Source organism: Humulus lupulus, chromosome 5 (assembly GCF_963169125.1).
Source record: "Humulus lupulus chromosome 5, drHumLupu1.1, whole genome shotgun sequence".
NCBI lineage: Eukaryota > Viridiplantae > Streptophyta > Magnoliopsida > Rosales > Cannabaceae > Humulus > Humulus lupulus.
The window spans coordinates 31,703,334-31,720,917 of record NC_084797.1 but is presented as its reverse complement, the minus strand read 5'-3'; the positions used below and the strand labels follow the sequence as shown (position 1 = coordinate 31,720,917).

Below are 17,584 nucleotides of genomic sequence, written 5' to 3'. Positions count from 1 at the left end.
AAGTCGACAATACGACAAAATAGGGTTCTTCACAAACAACTTCCAAAAAAATACCCCTGGCCGTGGCAGCCAGGCATGCCAGACATGTACGCGCCGCCTCACGCTCTCCATACTCACGGTCGGTTGACTTTCTCTTTGCCCTTACCTGCACCACAGAGCACCTGTGAGCCAAAGCCCAGCAAGAAAACTCCACATAGATATATAACATATGCATATAAACCACTCAGCATATAACAAATTTGCCAACAAGCTAAACACATACGGTGTAATGCCCCGAATTCTCCGATGTGTTTAACGGCGTGAATAGTAGGTCGGGAGGGCCATACTTGCTTAATTATGTTATTAATTGATATAATGCATGTATATGTTGATTATATTATGATATGATGTGAAGTGCATGCATGTGAGTCCATATTTCTATCCACAGGGGTGTGATGGTAATTTGGCCCGTTGAGGGTAAATTGTTTATCTGTTCGCATGTTGGTGATATATCTTGAGACCACATTATGATGTGGGTTTGTTCGAGCCATTTGGCATGAGACGATCAAGGGATGTAAATTATCGGTTTGGTCATAACAGGTTTAAGCTCGGGGCTCGGGGTGAGTCCCGGGGTGCTTTTAATGATTAGAGTGTTACCAGGCATTAAAGGGTAACGTGATGTGAATTATTGGTGTTTGAGGATATTGAGATTAGCGGGAATTGGGAAGCGTTAATTATGATTAACGGTGTAGATGGAAAGTGCCAAAATTACCCTTGAAGTGGTTTTAGAAGCTTTAAAAGACCTAGGGGTATATTAGTCTTTTGGCTTGGATATATATGATGTTTGGAGGCTGTAGAATAAAAAGAGTAAAACAGAGACAATTCTTCTTCTCCTCCCCGTACCTTCTCCTTCCTTCATCTTCCTTGTGAATTTTTGTGATCTTGTTGGGGATTTGAGCTTAGGAGCTAGGCCTTGGTACTTTGGGAGAGTGTTCCACTGTGGAAGAGCACCATAACCTGAACTTAAGGTAAGCTTTTAGCCACTAGTTTCCATGTATGCTCTGTTTTCGTTTTAAGATTTCAGCTCTAGATTTTGGTGTGGAAAGTTGGAATCAAGGGGAGTTTTTGTGGTGTTTTACTTGGGTTATGATGAGGGAAAGTTATGAGTGTTGTTTAGGGGTTTAATTGTGTGTTTGGAGGAGGTTTTGAACTGATTTGAATGGCTGGTTTGGGAGGAAAATACTGGGGAAAGTTTTAGTTCGCGTGCTGTCATTTTGGTCATTCTGGGCTGGGCGCCGCGGCGCAGCTGTGGTGCGCCGCGGCCCTTGGCGTCTGGCAGGGGAGGCCCCTTCTGTCTGAAGGGCGCGCCGCGGCGCAGCAGTGGAGGGCCACGGCCCTTAAGGTCAATTTTTCCAAAAAGGTGTTTTTAGCATGGGGATTCAAACCTAAGGCCTCGGGATTGAACCTACTACCCGGTTGAGTAGTGTTTGAGGTCCCGGAGGTTAGGTTTTGGTTTGGGAACATTTTATTGTTCATTTTATTGATGGAATCCCATAATTGGTTATGACCAGGTAACCGCTAAAGGACCAAAAGGTTGATCGTTCTCAGGGTCGTTCTTTTATTCATTCTAGCTCGAACCAGAGGTAAGAAAACTACACCCCAAGTGTGACATGCATGGATACTCGTGAGGCATGTTGGTTGTGTAACATGGACATGGATTGAATATAGAATGCTTAGCATATGTTGCTCACTTGTGCATGGTACTGACTCATTAGTCAGATTTGGCAAAGGTGTTAGTATCAACTGTGAAGCTGTGACTCATTAGTCAGGTTCAGCAGTGGTACTGGGCACTGGTCACGTTGCACTGACTCATCAGTCAGAATTGGCAAAGGTGTTAGTGTTAACTGTGAAGCTGTGACTTATTAGTCAGGTTCGGCAGTGATACTGGACACTGGTCACGTAGTGCTGACTCATTAGTCAGAACGGTCTTAACGTGTATCACGCAAGCCAACAGAGATTAGATCTAATCGACTATTAGCATTGAATGACTCAAAGAGCATTAATGCCAGACCGACCCCGAGGGCCGATGAATGAAATAAGCGCTTGGAGGCTAGTGGCTTACCTAGCAGCCACTCTCCCCCGCTAAAATCATGTGATGTTCACTTGTTTGTTTGAAAGTTTTATGTTCAGTATGATTATAATGATAATCATTTGATAATGTTTATGAAAAGTATTATGTTTTCTTGCTGGGCTTTGGCTCATGGGTGCTATGTGGTGCAGGTAAAGGGAAAGAAAAGCTCACCTAGCCTTGAGTGGAGAGCTGATGTGGTGATGTGTACGTATGCGGCCGCTTGACCACCACGGCCAAGGAGTTCTCAGAGGAACTAGGGGGTTTACCCTATTTTTGCCGCTTAGGTCGGCGGAATTGTAACTTTACAACAGTAGTGACCATTTTGTACTGAGAACCACTTGTAAATGTTTTGTTTAGCTCTGCAGAGCAGTCTGTAATAAAATATCCATTTCCTTTTTATTGGTTTTATGCCTTAACCTGTTAATTACACTTAGAGCACGTTTTTGACCAAAGGACTCGGGTAGCGAGTCAAATTTCCGGTCCACCGTTCACCGTAACTGTTCTGGGGTAGCCAGGGCGTTACATACGACCAAGTTGTCCCAAGCGCTTTACCAGGCCCTGGGTTGCAGTCTACACCATAAGGATATCCCAGGTATCCTTTAGGGTCTTACCCTGGCAACTCGCACTCCGCGTGCTAAACGCTGCTCCCGGCCCCTTGCCATTCCCGGCCTTCGCCGTTCCTGGCCTTCCCCGTTCCCGACCCTAGCCGATCATTCACATATATGCATACACAGCATAATTAAAACGTAACTTAAACATATACTAACATAATCAATGGGCTACACCCAACACATAATCATATATTGTCGTGCCCTGCAACACAACTATGGGGCCTCGCCCTGCTCTATGGGTACAACAACTTCCTTACCTTTGTCCCGAGCTTCTTGAGCACTGAACCCTCGAGCACGGTCCTCTAATCTGAGCCTCAATGAAAATCTAGTCACAACACACAAATAACACGCCCATCACTAATCAATTCAAAAACATCTTCCGGAACCAATCCCGAGCTCTCGGGACCTCCCGGATCCCCACACAAGGTCGCAGAAGCGTCCCCCGAGCCCCCGGGCAAAAGCCTAAAAACTGAAATTTCCCCCTACCTAGAAATGGCCTAGCGCCACGGCACTAAACCTTAAGGGCCGCGACGCCCAGCATGGCTCCCTTTCCTGATGCAACCTAGTGCCGTGTCGCTCCTTCGCAAACCCAAAAATCTGGGCTTTTCACCAACATTTTCCCGAGCCAAAACACTCCCAAATCAATACCAATGCATACCTAAGTCCCAAATTCAATCCAAAACCCCATATAAACCATCTAACAACTTAGAAACATCAACAACAAGCCTAAACACACAATCAAACCCATAACTCACAAATTGGTTTAAAACTTTATAAAACTTAAACCAGAACTTGTAAAACTTGAACCATCCCTCAAAATTCTTAAACCACACCAACAATCAACCAAACATAGATGCATGAAACCCTTGCCTCAAGTAGAAATTCATCCCTAAGCCTACTCCAAATCCAACTCCAAGCTAATTCCTCTTGTTCCCCAAACTGAATTCCCACACTAACCAGCCACAAACCAACTTTCACCTTCCATTATCAATTTTTAAAAATTAAGCTTAGAAACTCAAAGAAAACAGAGATGAACTCTTTACCTCTGACCTTAGCACACCTTTGAGCTAACTTTCCTAGCCACAACAGCCAAATTCCTCCAATTTACTAGCCCAAAATCCTCAAAACTCAGCAAGTTCTCAATCACAAAGGAGAGAAAAGAGAAATCGCATGGGACAGAGAGTGGCTGAGAAGTTCTGTTTCTTTTCTTTCCTTTGCCTTTTCTAAATCGTTGAAACATTTCCTCAATCCCTATCTCTACATAACCATCTGCCAAAAGACCTAATTACCCCTTAAGTTACCCCAAGTCCTCATATACCACCAAGGGTGATTTAGTCTATTAACACATCCCGCTAAATCCTCAAGTGTGCAATGTCCCTGACAACCAAATGGGGCCCACAAGCATATTTAATCACCTAAACATGCATTCTAACCACAAATTCATTAAATTCACATAAATTAATACAGTATTACAATTATTGCCCTCCAGGCACACTAATCAAGGCTCCAAGCGTTATTAGCAAATTTGGGTCGCTACATAAGCACTCATCAAATGGGTATATATTTAGGACAAACTTTTAAATAATCATTGAAACGAAGATAGGAAATAAATTATTTGGACAACCTCCATAAAGAGTACCACAAAACCAGTTTTTCGAGAATTCTAAGTTAAATAGACAATCTTTACATTTATTCTAAGAGCCAAAAAATAAAACATGAAATTAATAAACACAACCTTTTTTTTTCTTTTTGGACACAAGAGACAACATAATTGAAAATGATAGAACTATTGCTCTTATGTTTTTCTTCTTTTTCTTTTTCTTCTTTTTTTTTTCTTTTTTTTTTGTGAAGAACATAATAAAAGGCTCTCTAATAAGATTTGTCTGTAGAAAATATTATCCCTAAAACATCATCCATTCATACCACAATACCTTGTCCAAATAATTATAACCATTTCTAAGAATCAATAAAAAATTTAAAGTTGTTTTCTCAAGTCTCACCTCTCACAAAAAAAAAAAATGAATTCTTAAACATGGAAAATTTCTAAACCAATATGTGCTAACAACCATCTTAACACAAAATTTGGCATGTGCATTAGGTAACTCTTGAGAAACTCTTAGTAATATAGATAACAAAAATTGACTCAAAAGTAACATTTTGCAAGAATAAATAAGTAATTTTAAAAAATTTGACCGTGAAAATATTAATATGACAAAAATCAACATGAACGTGTATGAATATGCTCACCGCCCCCAACCAAAATCAGACAATGTCCTCATTGTTTAAAAACATATACATGAAAAGCGTGAAATGAGAATGTGTATAGAGTGAGCTAATGCAAAATGATATGATATTGATTCTTAGAAAAAAAAAAATAACAAGACAAACTATCATAATAATATAAAAAGGAAAAATAAAACATACCAGAAATAAAGAAAGCAAGGAAAGATAGAACCTGATTAGTCTTGGAAAACCGGAGAAAAGTCTCCTCAGGTTGGTTCGCCAACTCAATACTCTTGACTATCCAGTATCAAAAATGAATTTTCTTTTATCCTGTGTCTCAAAAATGGAAGCATTAGTAACATTCTTAGGATAAAGAAAATGTTCGTTGTCAGTATCGTGGAGGAAATAATGTGATTGATTCTTTGAGAAAAGTTTGTGAATTTCCTCCACAATAAGGTTTATCACATCAGTATGATAGTACTTGTTTTCATTCGAAGTTGTTAAGAATTTCAGCATGAGAAATATTTTCACTCAAAGTAGCAATGGAATCATCCTCATCAAATTTGTAGGAAATAGGATTAGAGATTTGTGCCATTGTTTCCTCATCTGATTTGGAATTGACTGAAATAATGTGAATTAACTTTGTCGGTCAATTATGAAAAATTAAGTCTGAATTTCTCTAAGTTCCCCCATCATGTGTTTAGTAATGTTGCTTATGTGTTTAGTAAAGTTTATTTGTTCCTCCATAATTGTATATAATGTTTCCTCTAAGGAATTTGTATTAGTCCAGACGTTATGTGGAGGTTCATGGTAAGAGTTAGAAAAATCGTGCTCAACATTCCTACTAGATGGTGCCAATTCCCAACCAATCGGTGCACAGTAGTTGTACTTAGACTTCCAACTTGAAGCAACAGGGTTTTTCCAGCTAAGATTATTGTTCGTGTAGTAAGAATAGTATTGAAAAGCTTCCTTCCTTTCTCTAAGAGTTGAGTAATCTTGAGCAAAATGGTCGACTCTTTCATAGTGAAAATATGGTTCATCATACTCTACCCTTATGAACTCGTTACTTTCTCGACCATACTTAGCTTTCAAGTTTTCGAATTCTCTAGTCAAGAATTCTACTTCAGATTTAAGGTACTCTCTTTCACTAAGTTGGTGGTCTTGGGGTTTTATGCCCTAATTAAAACTCAAATTCTTTGTAATCTCATTTTATAATCAATAAAAGAATAGATCATTTTTTGGCTTGGTTAATCACTTTGTTCACATGTTTTATTTTCATGATTATTTTTTTAATATAAACTTCTATTAAATCTCGATCATATAGCTAATCTTATTTATAGTGACTTAATCACAGTGGAATATAAATATGATTATATGTTCAAAATAAGTTAGTTCTAAGATTAGTCAGTGCACCGAATTTACACTGATTTGCCAATCTATGATAAGATCTACTTACACATTACAGTGTTATGTTCTTTCCAGAACATTTGCAAAGTGGATAAGATCGGATGTATTTGTTACATCGGACAGGACCGATATTGACAGTTGATAAGAAAAGTAAACATACTATTATTATCTATTATAGTAATATCATATAGTTGACCATAGGTCAATTCAATCTCCATTCTGAGTGGTTAGTATTCTAACTGATTGTATTATTTGAGTTCTTTGACTTGTTCGTTACCAGCTTACCCTACAGACTGGCCCATACTTACATCTTGGGAACTTGGTAGTATAATTGAGTGGGAGTGTTAATCATAGATATGAACATCTATAGCTTCTGATAAAGAAGTGAAACGATGGTTTCCTTTTAGTTTGGTTCAAGGTGTTAAATGATAGAGATCTCATTTCAGTAATTAAATTAGCTTACTGAAATATCATTTACAAGGAACTAAGTGTATTAAGGATAAAATACATTGAGGGGTATAATGGTATTTTAGTCCTATCTCATTGTAGACCGTCTATAGAGGATTGAGTGACAATTATGGCTGTAACAATGGATAATTAATATCATATCTATATTTGTTATAGAGTGTTCTATGAATTCAAGAGTGCAATTCTGAGTCTATAGTGGAGTCACGAGGAATTAATAAGTTAGTAAATTTATTTGTTAGATTTTTGATAACTTATTGGAGCTTGATTTCATAGGCCCATGGTCCCCATTGTACATTGGATAAAATCACCTAGATAGTCTCAATTAATTGATTTAATTATCAATTAGAATTATCAAAGTTGACTAGGTCAATTTTGGATAGTTTCACAAAGTTTTGTAATTTTGAGAAGAAAAGAGAAATTATGAAAAATTTATTAATTAAGATAAATTGGTATATAAATTAATAAATAAGTTTAAATAAATGTTCAAATTATAAATAATTAATTTGATAAAGGATTTAAATAATTATTTAATTAATTAAATCAATAGAAAATAATGTAGGCCTTGATTTTAAGTCCAATGGGCTTATAATCAAATGAGAAATTTCACGGGCCTAAAGCCCATGATAATTTCTACCTAGGGCTGTTAATTGGCTATTATTTTATTGATTTTTTAATTAAATTAAATGGCATAATTGAGTCTATAAAAGGAGTGTTTAGAGAGAAGTCAAAATAGAAGTTTAATCACTAGTTTTCTGACAGTTTTAGATTCTCTCTAAATACAAGTCATTTTCTAGGTCTTTTTGTTATTTTCTCTTCTTCTCTCTATATCTATCTCATGTGTTGAGAATTGCCCACATTAGTCTAGGTGATTCTAAGGATACATTGGAAGGCTATGAAGAAAATAGAAGATCGGTTCAGTTTCTTGATAATACTCTGCGACAGAGAGGATACAAGAGTTAGAGAAACTGAAGAAATGACTCTTTAATTCTACTGCCTATACTGTAAGTATTCTATTCATTGTTTATCTTTGAATTCAATTTTAGAAACATGTTTTAGGCTATCTCTTATTAATTTGTTTAATATTAGATATACATTAAAATAAATAAATATCATGTATAGGTTTTCCCAACAACTAGCCTCAGAGCCTTTGGTAATCTTTATTTTCATGCATGAACATGTTTAAAATTGGATTATTTGATATGTTTGAATAATTGGATGGTTTTCATGTTTTTATGAAGCATATTGATTTTATGTGATTTTTAGAAATTTTTAGGTTATTTTGTTGTGCTTTCTATGCTATTAATTTTTATATATGCTTTATTTTGTGTAAAACATGTTAAAAATTAATTAGAAAATAGTTTTTGATTGAAAAATTATACAAAAAAAATATTTGGAAAATTTTGGCTTGGCTGCCCATGCGCGCGCGCACACTGCGTTGATAAGCGTACAAAATATATGCTTATTCATAACTTTTTCAGTTTGATTTGGTTGTTTTTCTCAAGTGAAAGTTTGTATTTGATCTGTTTGGTGAACTTGTGCAGTGTGTCGTTATAATTCTGATTAGTATGAGAATTCGTATAAATATCTGTTTAAGTAGTCGAAATTGGTTAATATTTGGAAATTTGGCATAGGCAATATATCGCCTGTATTGGGCGATATATCGCCACTTGAGGAATTTCAATTTTGGCTGAAGAAAAAACGACAACAGATATTGCGTTTTTATCGAGTACATTCGACAGGCGATATATCGGCACAAGGGTATTTTTGGAAATTTTTATGGAATTTTGTAGGTTTTGTTTTTGGGAAAACAAAAAGAAGATTTGGAGAGAGAAGGAGAGGAGTTCTGATGGCAGGAGAAAAAGAAACAGAGAAGAATTCAATTTTTATTTTAATTTCTTTATGCTTTTGAATTTTAGATTATGTGATGATGTTTAATATTATGAAATAAATTTTTATTTAGAGTATTTTAATGTAGTCACTAGATATTCTGTTCATCTTTAATGCAATTTTTATGATTCTTTGAATTTATGTTTATCTATTGTTCTTATGTTTAATGCATGTAATTGATTGGCCATCTTTTGCATGATTATTGGTTTTAATTCAATAACTGAAAAGTGAGAATTGGAATAGCTTTAAGCAATAGACATAGATTTCAATTTAGAACGAAAGTATCAAATTGGTTTGTGTAGGAATTAGGTTTTTGTTCTTAATGCATTTTATATGTAGAATTTATCACAGACATGTAGAGAATTCACAGGTAAACTGAATATTTTATATCTTGAGAAAGAATAGAATTGTCAATAATAAACCTGCTATAATCATAGGTTAAATAATCATATTAGTAGTCTTATTGTTTGAATAGAATTGAAGGTTGATGAAATTAGAATGCTCTAATATTTCTCTTATATTAAATTTCGTTAATTAAACTTTGTTTTTCTAGTTTATTGTTCGTTGTTAATTTGTCATTCGATTTTCATTAGTCAAATAGAAATAAAAGTTTGCTATTGGTAATTAGTGGATCAATTCCCTCACGGAACGATATTGTACTTCCATTACTATTACTTGTTTATTCGATTGCGTATACTTGCGCAGCAGAAAAAATCGCAACACACGCGCACCAGTGCGCGCTCGCGTGCATCAGCCACGATGAACAGTACCCACAGGTACTATTCATCCAAAAAATATTAAATTAAAGAAAAATAAAATTTGTGGAAATAAATTATTTATAATCAAAGCCAAAAATATCATATATGTTTTGTATTTAAATTTTTTTTTTTTAAATAAGATATTTTTGTTAGTTGAGATTTCAATAATTAGATATATTCTACAAAGATTCAAATTCAAATTTAAAAATAGACTAACAAATTAATTTTAAATCTTTTAATATATTAAAATATTAGAATTAAGATATCAGATATTTAAGATATTTTCTTTTTAATTCTTGATGTTTTTATTAAATCTTTATTTGAAAATATAAATATCTTTTTATTCTATAGTTTTTAATATTTAAAATTTGAATATTGTTAGTTAGATATTTTTATGGAAATTTGAATTTGTTTAACTATTTTGAGATATTTTAGGATTGTTATAACTATTTGTATTTTTTTTAATGGTGAAAACATTAGGTAATAGTTGTAACAATACAAGATATTGTTGGAAAATAGTTAAGATATTAAATTTAAAATTTAAAATTGGTTAAATTTTGAAAAATATCATTTTTTCAGCCAATTAATAAAATATATTTTTTTAATAAATATGATTTAAATTAACTTTGGTTAATTGTTGATAAATCCTATTTAAATTAAATTAATATTTATTTTTCAAATTAATCTAAAACCAAGTTGATTGTTGATAAATGAAATTTAAATTAACTATTGTTAATTGTTGATAAATTTCTTTTCAATTGACTTATTTTTTGTAAAAATTTAATTAATTTGAATTTTTTGAAAAATTCTAGATAATTAATCGTGGTATTTTTGCATAAATTCATAGAATTGCTCATATAGTAACATGATTAGGCCCATCAAATTATAACATGTCTCTTTGCACTATATGTGGCATTTTTGCAATTTGGCTTAGATGCATATAGTGGCACATATGTTTGTTAGATATATGGATTTTGCCAAATAAAATATTCATAAAATGATAGGTTTTATTTGGGCCCATTGGAAAATGTAAAGTTTAAATTCTTCTCTTGTGGGTAATTCCACTTATGATGGCCAATTTGCTTTGCATGACTATAGTGGGCATAATCAATTAATAATAATTAATAAAACGAATGTTTAAATTCCTGTCTTTTGGACCTTGTATGGAAGATATGAGGCCTTTGTAGTTGGAATAACATACTGGACCCAGCCCTCCTCCATACAAGCTCAATTGTTAAGGCACATTTACCTGAGTTGGACTTAATTGTATAGGTTCATTATATTAGTTAAACCTAAATATTGACTAGCAACAAATTAATTCTAAATTAATTGAATTTGTTTCAATGTGACACTTTAGAATTAATAGGAAATTATAGGACTTTGGTTTTAAAAATTTAATTTGTTTAATTTTTTTCTTTTTAGAAAACCATAGTCATTAATTTTCTAAAAAAAAATTAATAAAAATACTATTTTTAATTTTATAATGAGCTTATTTTAATAATTTTATTCGATCTCCACCGTTGGTTTAACATAGTCAATAGCTTAATGGGGCCTCGAGACACTTTGATTTGTCCCCCTACGGAAGGTGTTCATTAGTTATTTTGACAAGGTTAGATTTCGAAAGATAGATAATTATAGGTCAAATTCTACTAGACTCACCCCTACAGCGAATACTAGGATTAAATCTATGATTATTGAAACCATGGGTCTAGCTCATAAAATAAGAGATTTTGTTTTCTTATTTTGATCGAATAGTAGGTTGTTAATAGTGGTGTCCATTATTAAATGAGTTTACAACTCTATTTAACTAGTGATATTTTTTACTCTCGCCAACCGGGACAAGGATATCATAGATTGGTTAAAAACCTAAAGAAATAGAGATATGATTGTTTTGGTATTTTTTCTCATATCTTACATATTTTTGGTATATGTTGTGCTATTTCTTGAAATTTGTGTGAATAGAAGTTTTATTGAGAAAATGTGATTGATTTCTATTTTATTGGCAATTTGTTGTCTTAAGTTATGGTTGTGTCTGCTCCCATCCTTTCTCAACTTTCAATGGAGAAAGTCACTGGAGAAAACTTCCTTAAATGGAAGCAAAACACCAACATTGTGTTGATTGGTGACAACTCCAAGTTCGTCATGACTGAGGAATCCCCGGAAGTTCCAGCTGAAGGAGCTACCAAGTCTGTGAGGGACAAGTATGAGAGTTTGCAAGCGGCTGACAACAAGGCGCGGTACTACATGTTGACTAGTATGGTCGACACTCTCAAGACAAAGATGGAGAATGTCGAGACAGCCTACGAAATCATGGATTAGCTCCAAGACATGTTTGGTTACAAGTCAGCGCAAACTCGTTTTGAGGCCACCAAGAAATATGCCAATGCTCGAATGGCACCTTCTCAACATGTTCATGATCACCTGATCAAGATGACAAACTACTTTCAGGAAGCTGAACTCCATGGAGCCATAATAGATGAGGAAACTCAAGTTGGCTTAATCCTTAACAGTGTTTCTCCATCGTTCATTCCATTCACCACCAACTATGTGTTGAATAAACTCAACTATGGTCTGACGCAGCTCATGAATGAGCTTCAGACTTTTGAGTCTATCATGGGTGGACCAAGTAAGGGAGGAGAAAAGAAGACAACAACTACTACTGTTGTTGATCCAACTAATTACTACAACAATTTTGACTATATATTACGGTAAAAAATGACATATATTACAAAGTGTTATTAATGGGAACACACGCTTTTTTTTTCAGAGACAATTTAGGCGCCAACTATTTCATTTGCCGCCAAATGAAAATTCTATCTATCCCATTTGCCTCCTCTGCCCTCTCTTTCACACTCACTCCATCGAATCTCTTCTCCCTCACGCGATTCTCCATCACGGCATCTCTCTTGTTGGAAGTAAGAACCCAAGAGTCTCCTGCCTATGGAAAGAACCCCTTCATTCCATCTGAACCTCTTTCCCCTTTCCCTCTTTCTCTCTTCAATTCCGGATGTGTGCTCTTCTTAGAAATTAGGGTTTTTTCTTTCCCTCTTTCCTCTTCAAAACCTCACAACCGAAACTAAAGATGTTATATTCCCTAAAATTTGCCCAACTTTCGACATCTTCTTTGGATGGGTAAGTTTCTACTCTTTTAGTTTCAGATTTTTGGCGATTTCTCCCTTACGTTGCTATGTATCTATATCATATTTATATATATATACTGACTCCGTAGCCTCCACCACTTCGACAACAGCGACAATGGAACCCCCGGAAGAGGCCGAAGAGACACCGCAGACAAAGCTTGAGTCCGAGAAGCCTGCTCCAGTTTCTTCCAGGGTATCTTTTTTCTTCATTATCTGTTATCTATATTCAGTAGTATTTTTGTAAGTATCTATTTCAAGAACTTTGTTTTTTTTTTGTGTTGCTTGAATGGAATTATGGACTTAGCAAAATCAATTTCTACTTTTGTTATTCCTTATGGTATGTTCGAAACGTGATTTTAAGGACGAAAGGGAAACGCAAGATTTATGGGATTTTCATTATAAAGAGGGTTGAAGGAGGAAATTTAGGGATGTAAATTCAGTGAAAGTTTGGATTTTTCATTTTTCCTCACTGTTAGATTGACAAAGATGTAAGTGATGTAAGTTGCGAAAGAAACTATTTAGCAAAATATTTTCCTCGGTCATTTCCCTATCAATTTTTTTCCTAGAAAATAGTGCTTTAGTAATTTAGTTTGCTATAGTGAAAGTGAGGTGTGATTTGAAACATAAGGTTCTGAAGTTTCACTTTTAACTTATTTGGGAAAATTACTTGATAGCAGTCTAAAGCAAAACTATCTTATTTGGGAGATTGTTTGCTCTTTTTTAGTTTTTCTTATTCCCGAGAGAAGCACATGGTTGTAACTAATCTACCATATACTGCCCATGATTATTTCTTGCAAGGTAATTGATTAACACTGAGCATCTTGATATGCCATGTTACTCTATGATATAATGATATCAATAATGAGAAATAGGACATTGGGAGAAAGAGGATAGCTGAATTTGTTTGCATACATCAACAAATATAAAACAATGGAAAAGTTGACCCTAATCTATCAAAATATTCCTTCTTCAGCCACCAACACCACCATCATTTGGACCGGCTTACAGCAATTTCCAAGTTGACTCTTTTAAATTGATGGAGCTTCTTGGACCAGAGAAGGTTGATCCTGCAGATGTAAAGCTCGTTAAGGACAAGCTCTTCAGGTATTCTACATTCTGGGTGACCGAAGAAGAGCCTTTTGGAGACCTTGGTGAGGGTGTTCTTTTTGTTGGGAATTTAAGGGGGAACAGAGAAGAAGTGTTTGCCAAACTCCAAAGTCAGCTGGTTGAGGTCATTGGGGACAAGTACAACCTTTTTATGGTGGAAGATCCTAACTCAGAAGGTCCAGACCCACATGGAGGGCCACGTGTTAGCTTTGGCCTGCTGCAGAAAGAAGTCTCAGAACCAGGGCCAACAACACTTTGGCAATATGTAATAGCTCTCTTGTTATTCCTTATTACAATTGGCTCTTCTGTGGAATTAGGAATTGCATCTCAGGTATAACGATATTTTATAGACTTTATGATATTTCTACATATTACCATTGGTATCTTTCCTTATCATATAAATGGTTCATTGAAATGGATATCATTTTACTAATTATTATCAATAACATACCTTTTTCTTAAACAGATCAATAGTCTTCCACCAGAGGTGGTGAAATATTTCACAGATCCAAATGCAGTTGAGGCACCAGATATGGAGCTGTTATTCCCATTTGTTGATTCTGCTTTTCCCTTAGCATATGGTGTGTTGGGGGTTCTGCTATTCCATGTGAGTAGGATTTCATTTTCTTAAAAATAACTATAGATAGGAAAAACACAAGTCTCATTCAATCTAGCTGACCATGGGCATAATAATATGTAAATAATTTTCATCTCTCTGATTCTGTTCTACATGCTATTCTAAAAAAAATGTGTTCAGTTGTGTATGAGTAAGGGGTCTAGGGTTCGAACCCAAGCTGAAACTATGGATAATTACTTCTTATTTAGAAAATTAACCAGCCCACGAACCCTACATTGATAGCAACTGAGGTGATGAAACTAAATAAACTGACTGCTATTTTAGTAAAATTTGACTTTATTTCTTTAGAGTTTAATACCCTATAATTAATAATTTGTTTAATTATTAATTCTTTTGTACTAATTAAATTCATACAGGTCATCTAAAAGAGTCACATAGTCAACATTGGTATTCTCTAAATGCACCATTTTGATATAATACCAAAATTATTTGTATACTTGAGATAACAAACAAGATTTGTATCTCTACAACACAGAAATAAGACAAAAACACTGTTGGAATTGTGATACAATAACTTTACAAGTTTAGAAAATAATGCATATCAGTTTATGCTCCACCTGTCTAATATTTCAATCAAATATCTTATATTTTCAAGTAATAGAGAATATCATAGAAAGGTTACTCTACAAAAATCATGAGTAACTTGGTGACTAACCTTTTGTTTAATATTGTTCATGTGCGAACCTTTTTGGGTTATGACTTAGTCCTATATTTCAATTGTTTGACATATTATCAATTGAATGCAGGAAGTTGGGCACTTTCTGGCTGTATTTCCCAAAAAAGTAACACTTACCATTCCTTACTTCATTCCTAATATCACCCTCGGAAGTTTTGGTGCTATCACTCAGGTGTGTACATGATGTAATTGTTTCTTCATTTCCTTTGTGTCTTGTTCTTCAAATAGTTTTAAATATATGTGTTTACTTTCTTTACTTCAGTAGGTAGGATCATTTATAATTTTTTTAATGTTCTTTTTGTTCCTTTTTTGGGGATATGCTCTTGCTGCTCTTCTCTTGTTACTTTGTGTGTGTTTCAATCATAAAAATATTGTTTTGTCTTTGAAAAAACTAGTATAAATGAAAGGAGACAAAAACAAAGTTGTTTGAAATTTCTTTTTGTTTGAGAATTTTTTTATCAACTGTAAAAGTGTTCTAATTTGAATCATGTCTCATTAAATTTTCATTATGTACCCTTATTATTTAGTTTAAGGTTTTTACTTAATGAGAAGCCTATTCATTTAGGTTCAATTGCATTCAAACTACTAGCTTAGTCATATCAAAGCAAAGATCTAAATTAATTAGGATAATAATATTATAAGAAAGATATATGATTAAGAATCATGTCTTTACTACATTGGCACATGAGAGGCATGCAATAACATCTTCACTCATGTTTTACCTTCTAATTTTTGACATTGTCCCTGTTGTAAGTATAACTTTACTTCTTTGGTACATAGTGACATTGTAAAGGGACTTAACCTCCAATGCTTTATATTGTTGAGCTGCCGTATTATTTTTTAAAGTTCAAACGACTACCTCCGTGAGCAAACTGGACTATTAATTTGTTATTTATCATCAGTGAAGAAGCTTTAAATATCTGGGTCTGTCTACTGTTCTGGTACTTCTGTTTCATAAGCTCAAGAAATTTTCTTGCTCCTTTTAGTAAAATTTGTGTGTTTCATGGTTCCATTGTATGCCTGAATTCTTATTTATAGTAAATGATTTAGGTTGGGGTGCCATGGGTTCCATTTTGTTGTTGTTTTTTTATTTTATTTTTTTGTTGTTTAGTTCTTTAATGGTGGCTTCACCAAACCCTGGTTATGCTATCTATCAAAGCTAGAATAATTAATTCACAGTTTGATGTTGGGACAGCCTAACACTCTATTTTTTAATTTTATTTTTAATCTTTATTGCAGGTATATATTATAGACTATGGTCTTGCAAAAAAGTATAGCGATCTTCAGACGTACAAGCACATTCCATACAGGTAACAGATATTTGAGAAATATTATGGTCTTAAGTAAAGTGGAAGGTGTTTATTGTTAGAGAATATATATTATTGCTCAATGGAATTATGGAAAAACCAAATACAACTCTATGCAAAAATACAATGGACAAGATAATATGTTTAAATAAATATTACAACTCAATTGCTCAAAATACAAGTAAATAAAAAGATGTAGAAGAAGAAGACTACAAACTCAATACTATAACAATACAAGTAAATAAGATCAACAAGATCAAAAGAATGAAAACACAAACAAACTCTCACACAACTAAAGTGTAGAGTAGTGGGGATCACCAACTTGAACAAGGTTCAAGACCTTTGTCCAAAAGCTTATTTCCCCCTATTCTCTAAGCACTAAGGGATCTCTCTAGGAAATAGCTCTCTGGAATTATCAAGCCTTTTGGTGTATTTTCCAGCCAAGTGCTTTGTGGATGGAAAATTGTGTTGTCTTACAAGTGAGCATTAGGCTCCTATTTATAGAGTTTGAGATATCCCTTTGAATTTCAAATTCCACCAACCCTCATGGCTGTTACCAATGTTTAATTGGATGTTTATGGAATTAAAATGGAGATTTGGGAGTTATTTGGGATGTTAGAACCGTTCAATTTGGAAAAAACTGAAAATTCACATAGGCTGTCAGCCTCACTGGCCGCGGCCACGACTTTTCAGTGGCCGCAGCCACTGAAAGTCAGTGGTCGCGGCCACAGGCCATTTTCAGCACAAAAAAGTCATTTTTCCAAAATGTTCCAAAACGTCCCAAATCCTTTCCCACATGATTTTGTAACCTCCAAACACCTATTGGGAGTTAAAAACATGTCTCCAACAGTCATATATCATCATGACTTTGTGAAATCCAATCTCAAATGTGTAACATATAATATACACATTATTGGGTAATATTTGGGAGTTACAAATATGTAACTGATTTTGTAACTCCAAAATATGTCACATTTGGGCACACACATGTGTCTAATTTTTGTGACTCTCAATAATATGTTACAAGGTGTGAAAAATCACATTTTGTCACATTATTTAATCTAATATTATATTATATGAAATAATATAACATTTATATCATGTGTAATGATTATCACAGTGAAAAGAAGATGCTTACTCCCATAGAGGTATGATCTTAAGCTCTTGCAAGTAGTGTAGGGTGAAGTTAGCATTTATAACTCTCATATGAGTATGGTATTATTAGCTCATTACAGATGGTTGGTGGTGAATTT

The 17,584-nt window shown here is 34.2% G+C and overlaps 1 protein-coding gene across 1 annotated transcript in view; it reads left to right on the top strand.

Moving 5' to 3' along the window:
• The first annotated feature begins 12,719 nt into the window (after window positions 1-12,719).
• The window catches only part of LOC133779017 (probable zinc metalloprotease EGY1, chloroplastic), a 66,920-nt gene continuing 62,055 nt past the window's right edge, over window positions 12,720-17,584 (top strand). Inside the window, exons 1-5 of the mRNA XM_062219023.1 lie at window positions 12,720-12,797; window positions 13,578-14,042; window positions 14,178-14,318; window positions 15,095-15,196; window positions 16,264-16,334. Coding sequence (XP_062075007.1) covers window positions 12,720-12,797; window positions 13,578-14,042; window positions 14,178-14,318; window positions 15,095-15,196; window positions 16,264-16,334 — 857 coding nt within the window. The remainder of the gene's footprint in view (window positions 12,798-13,577; window positions 14,043-14,177; window positions 14,319-15,094; window positions 15,197-16,263; window positions 16,335-17,584) is intronic.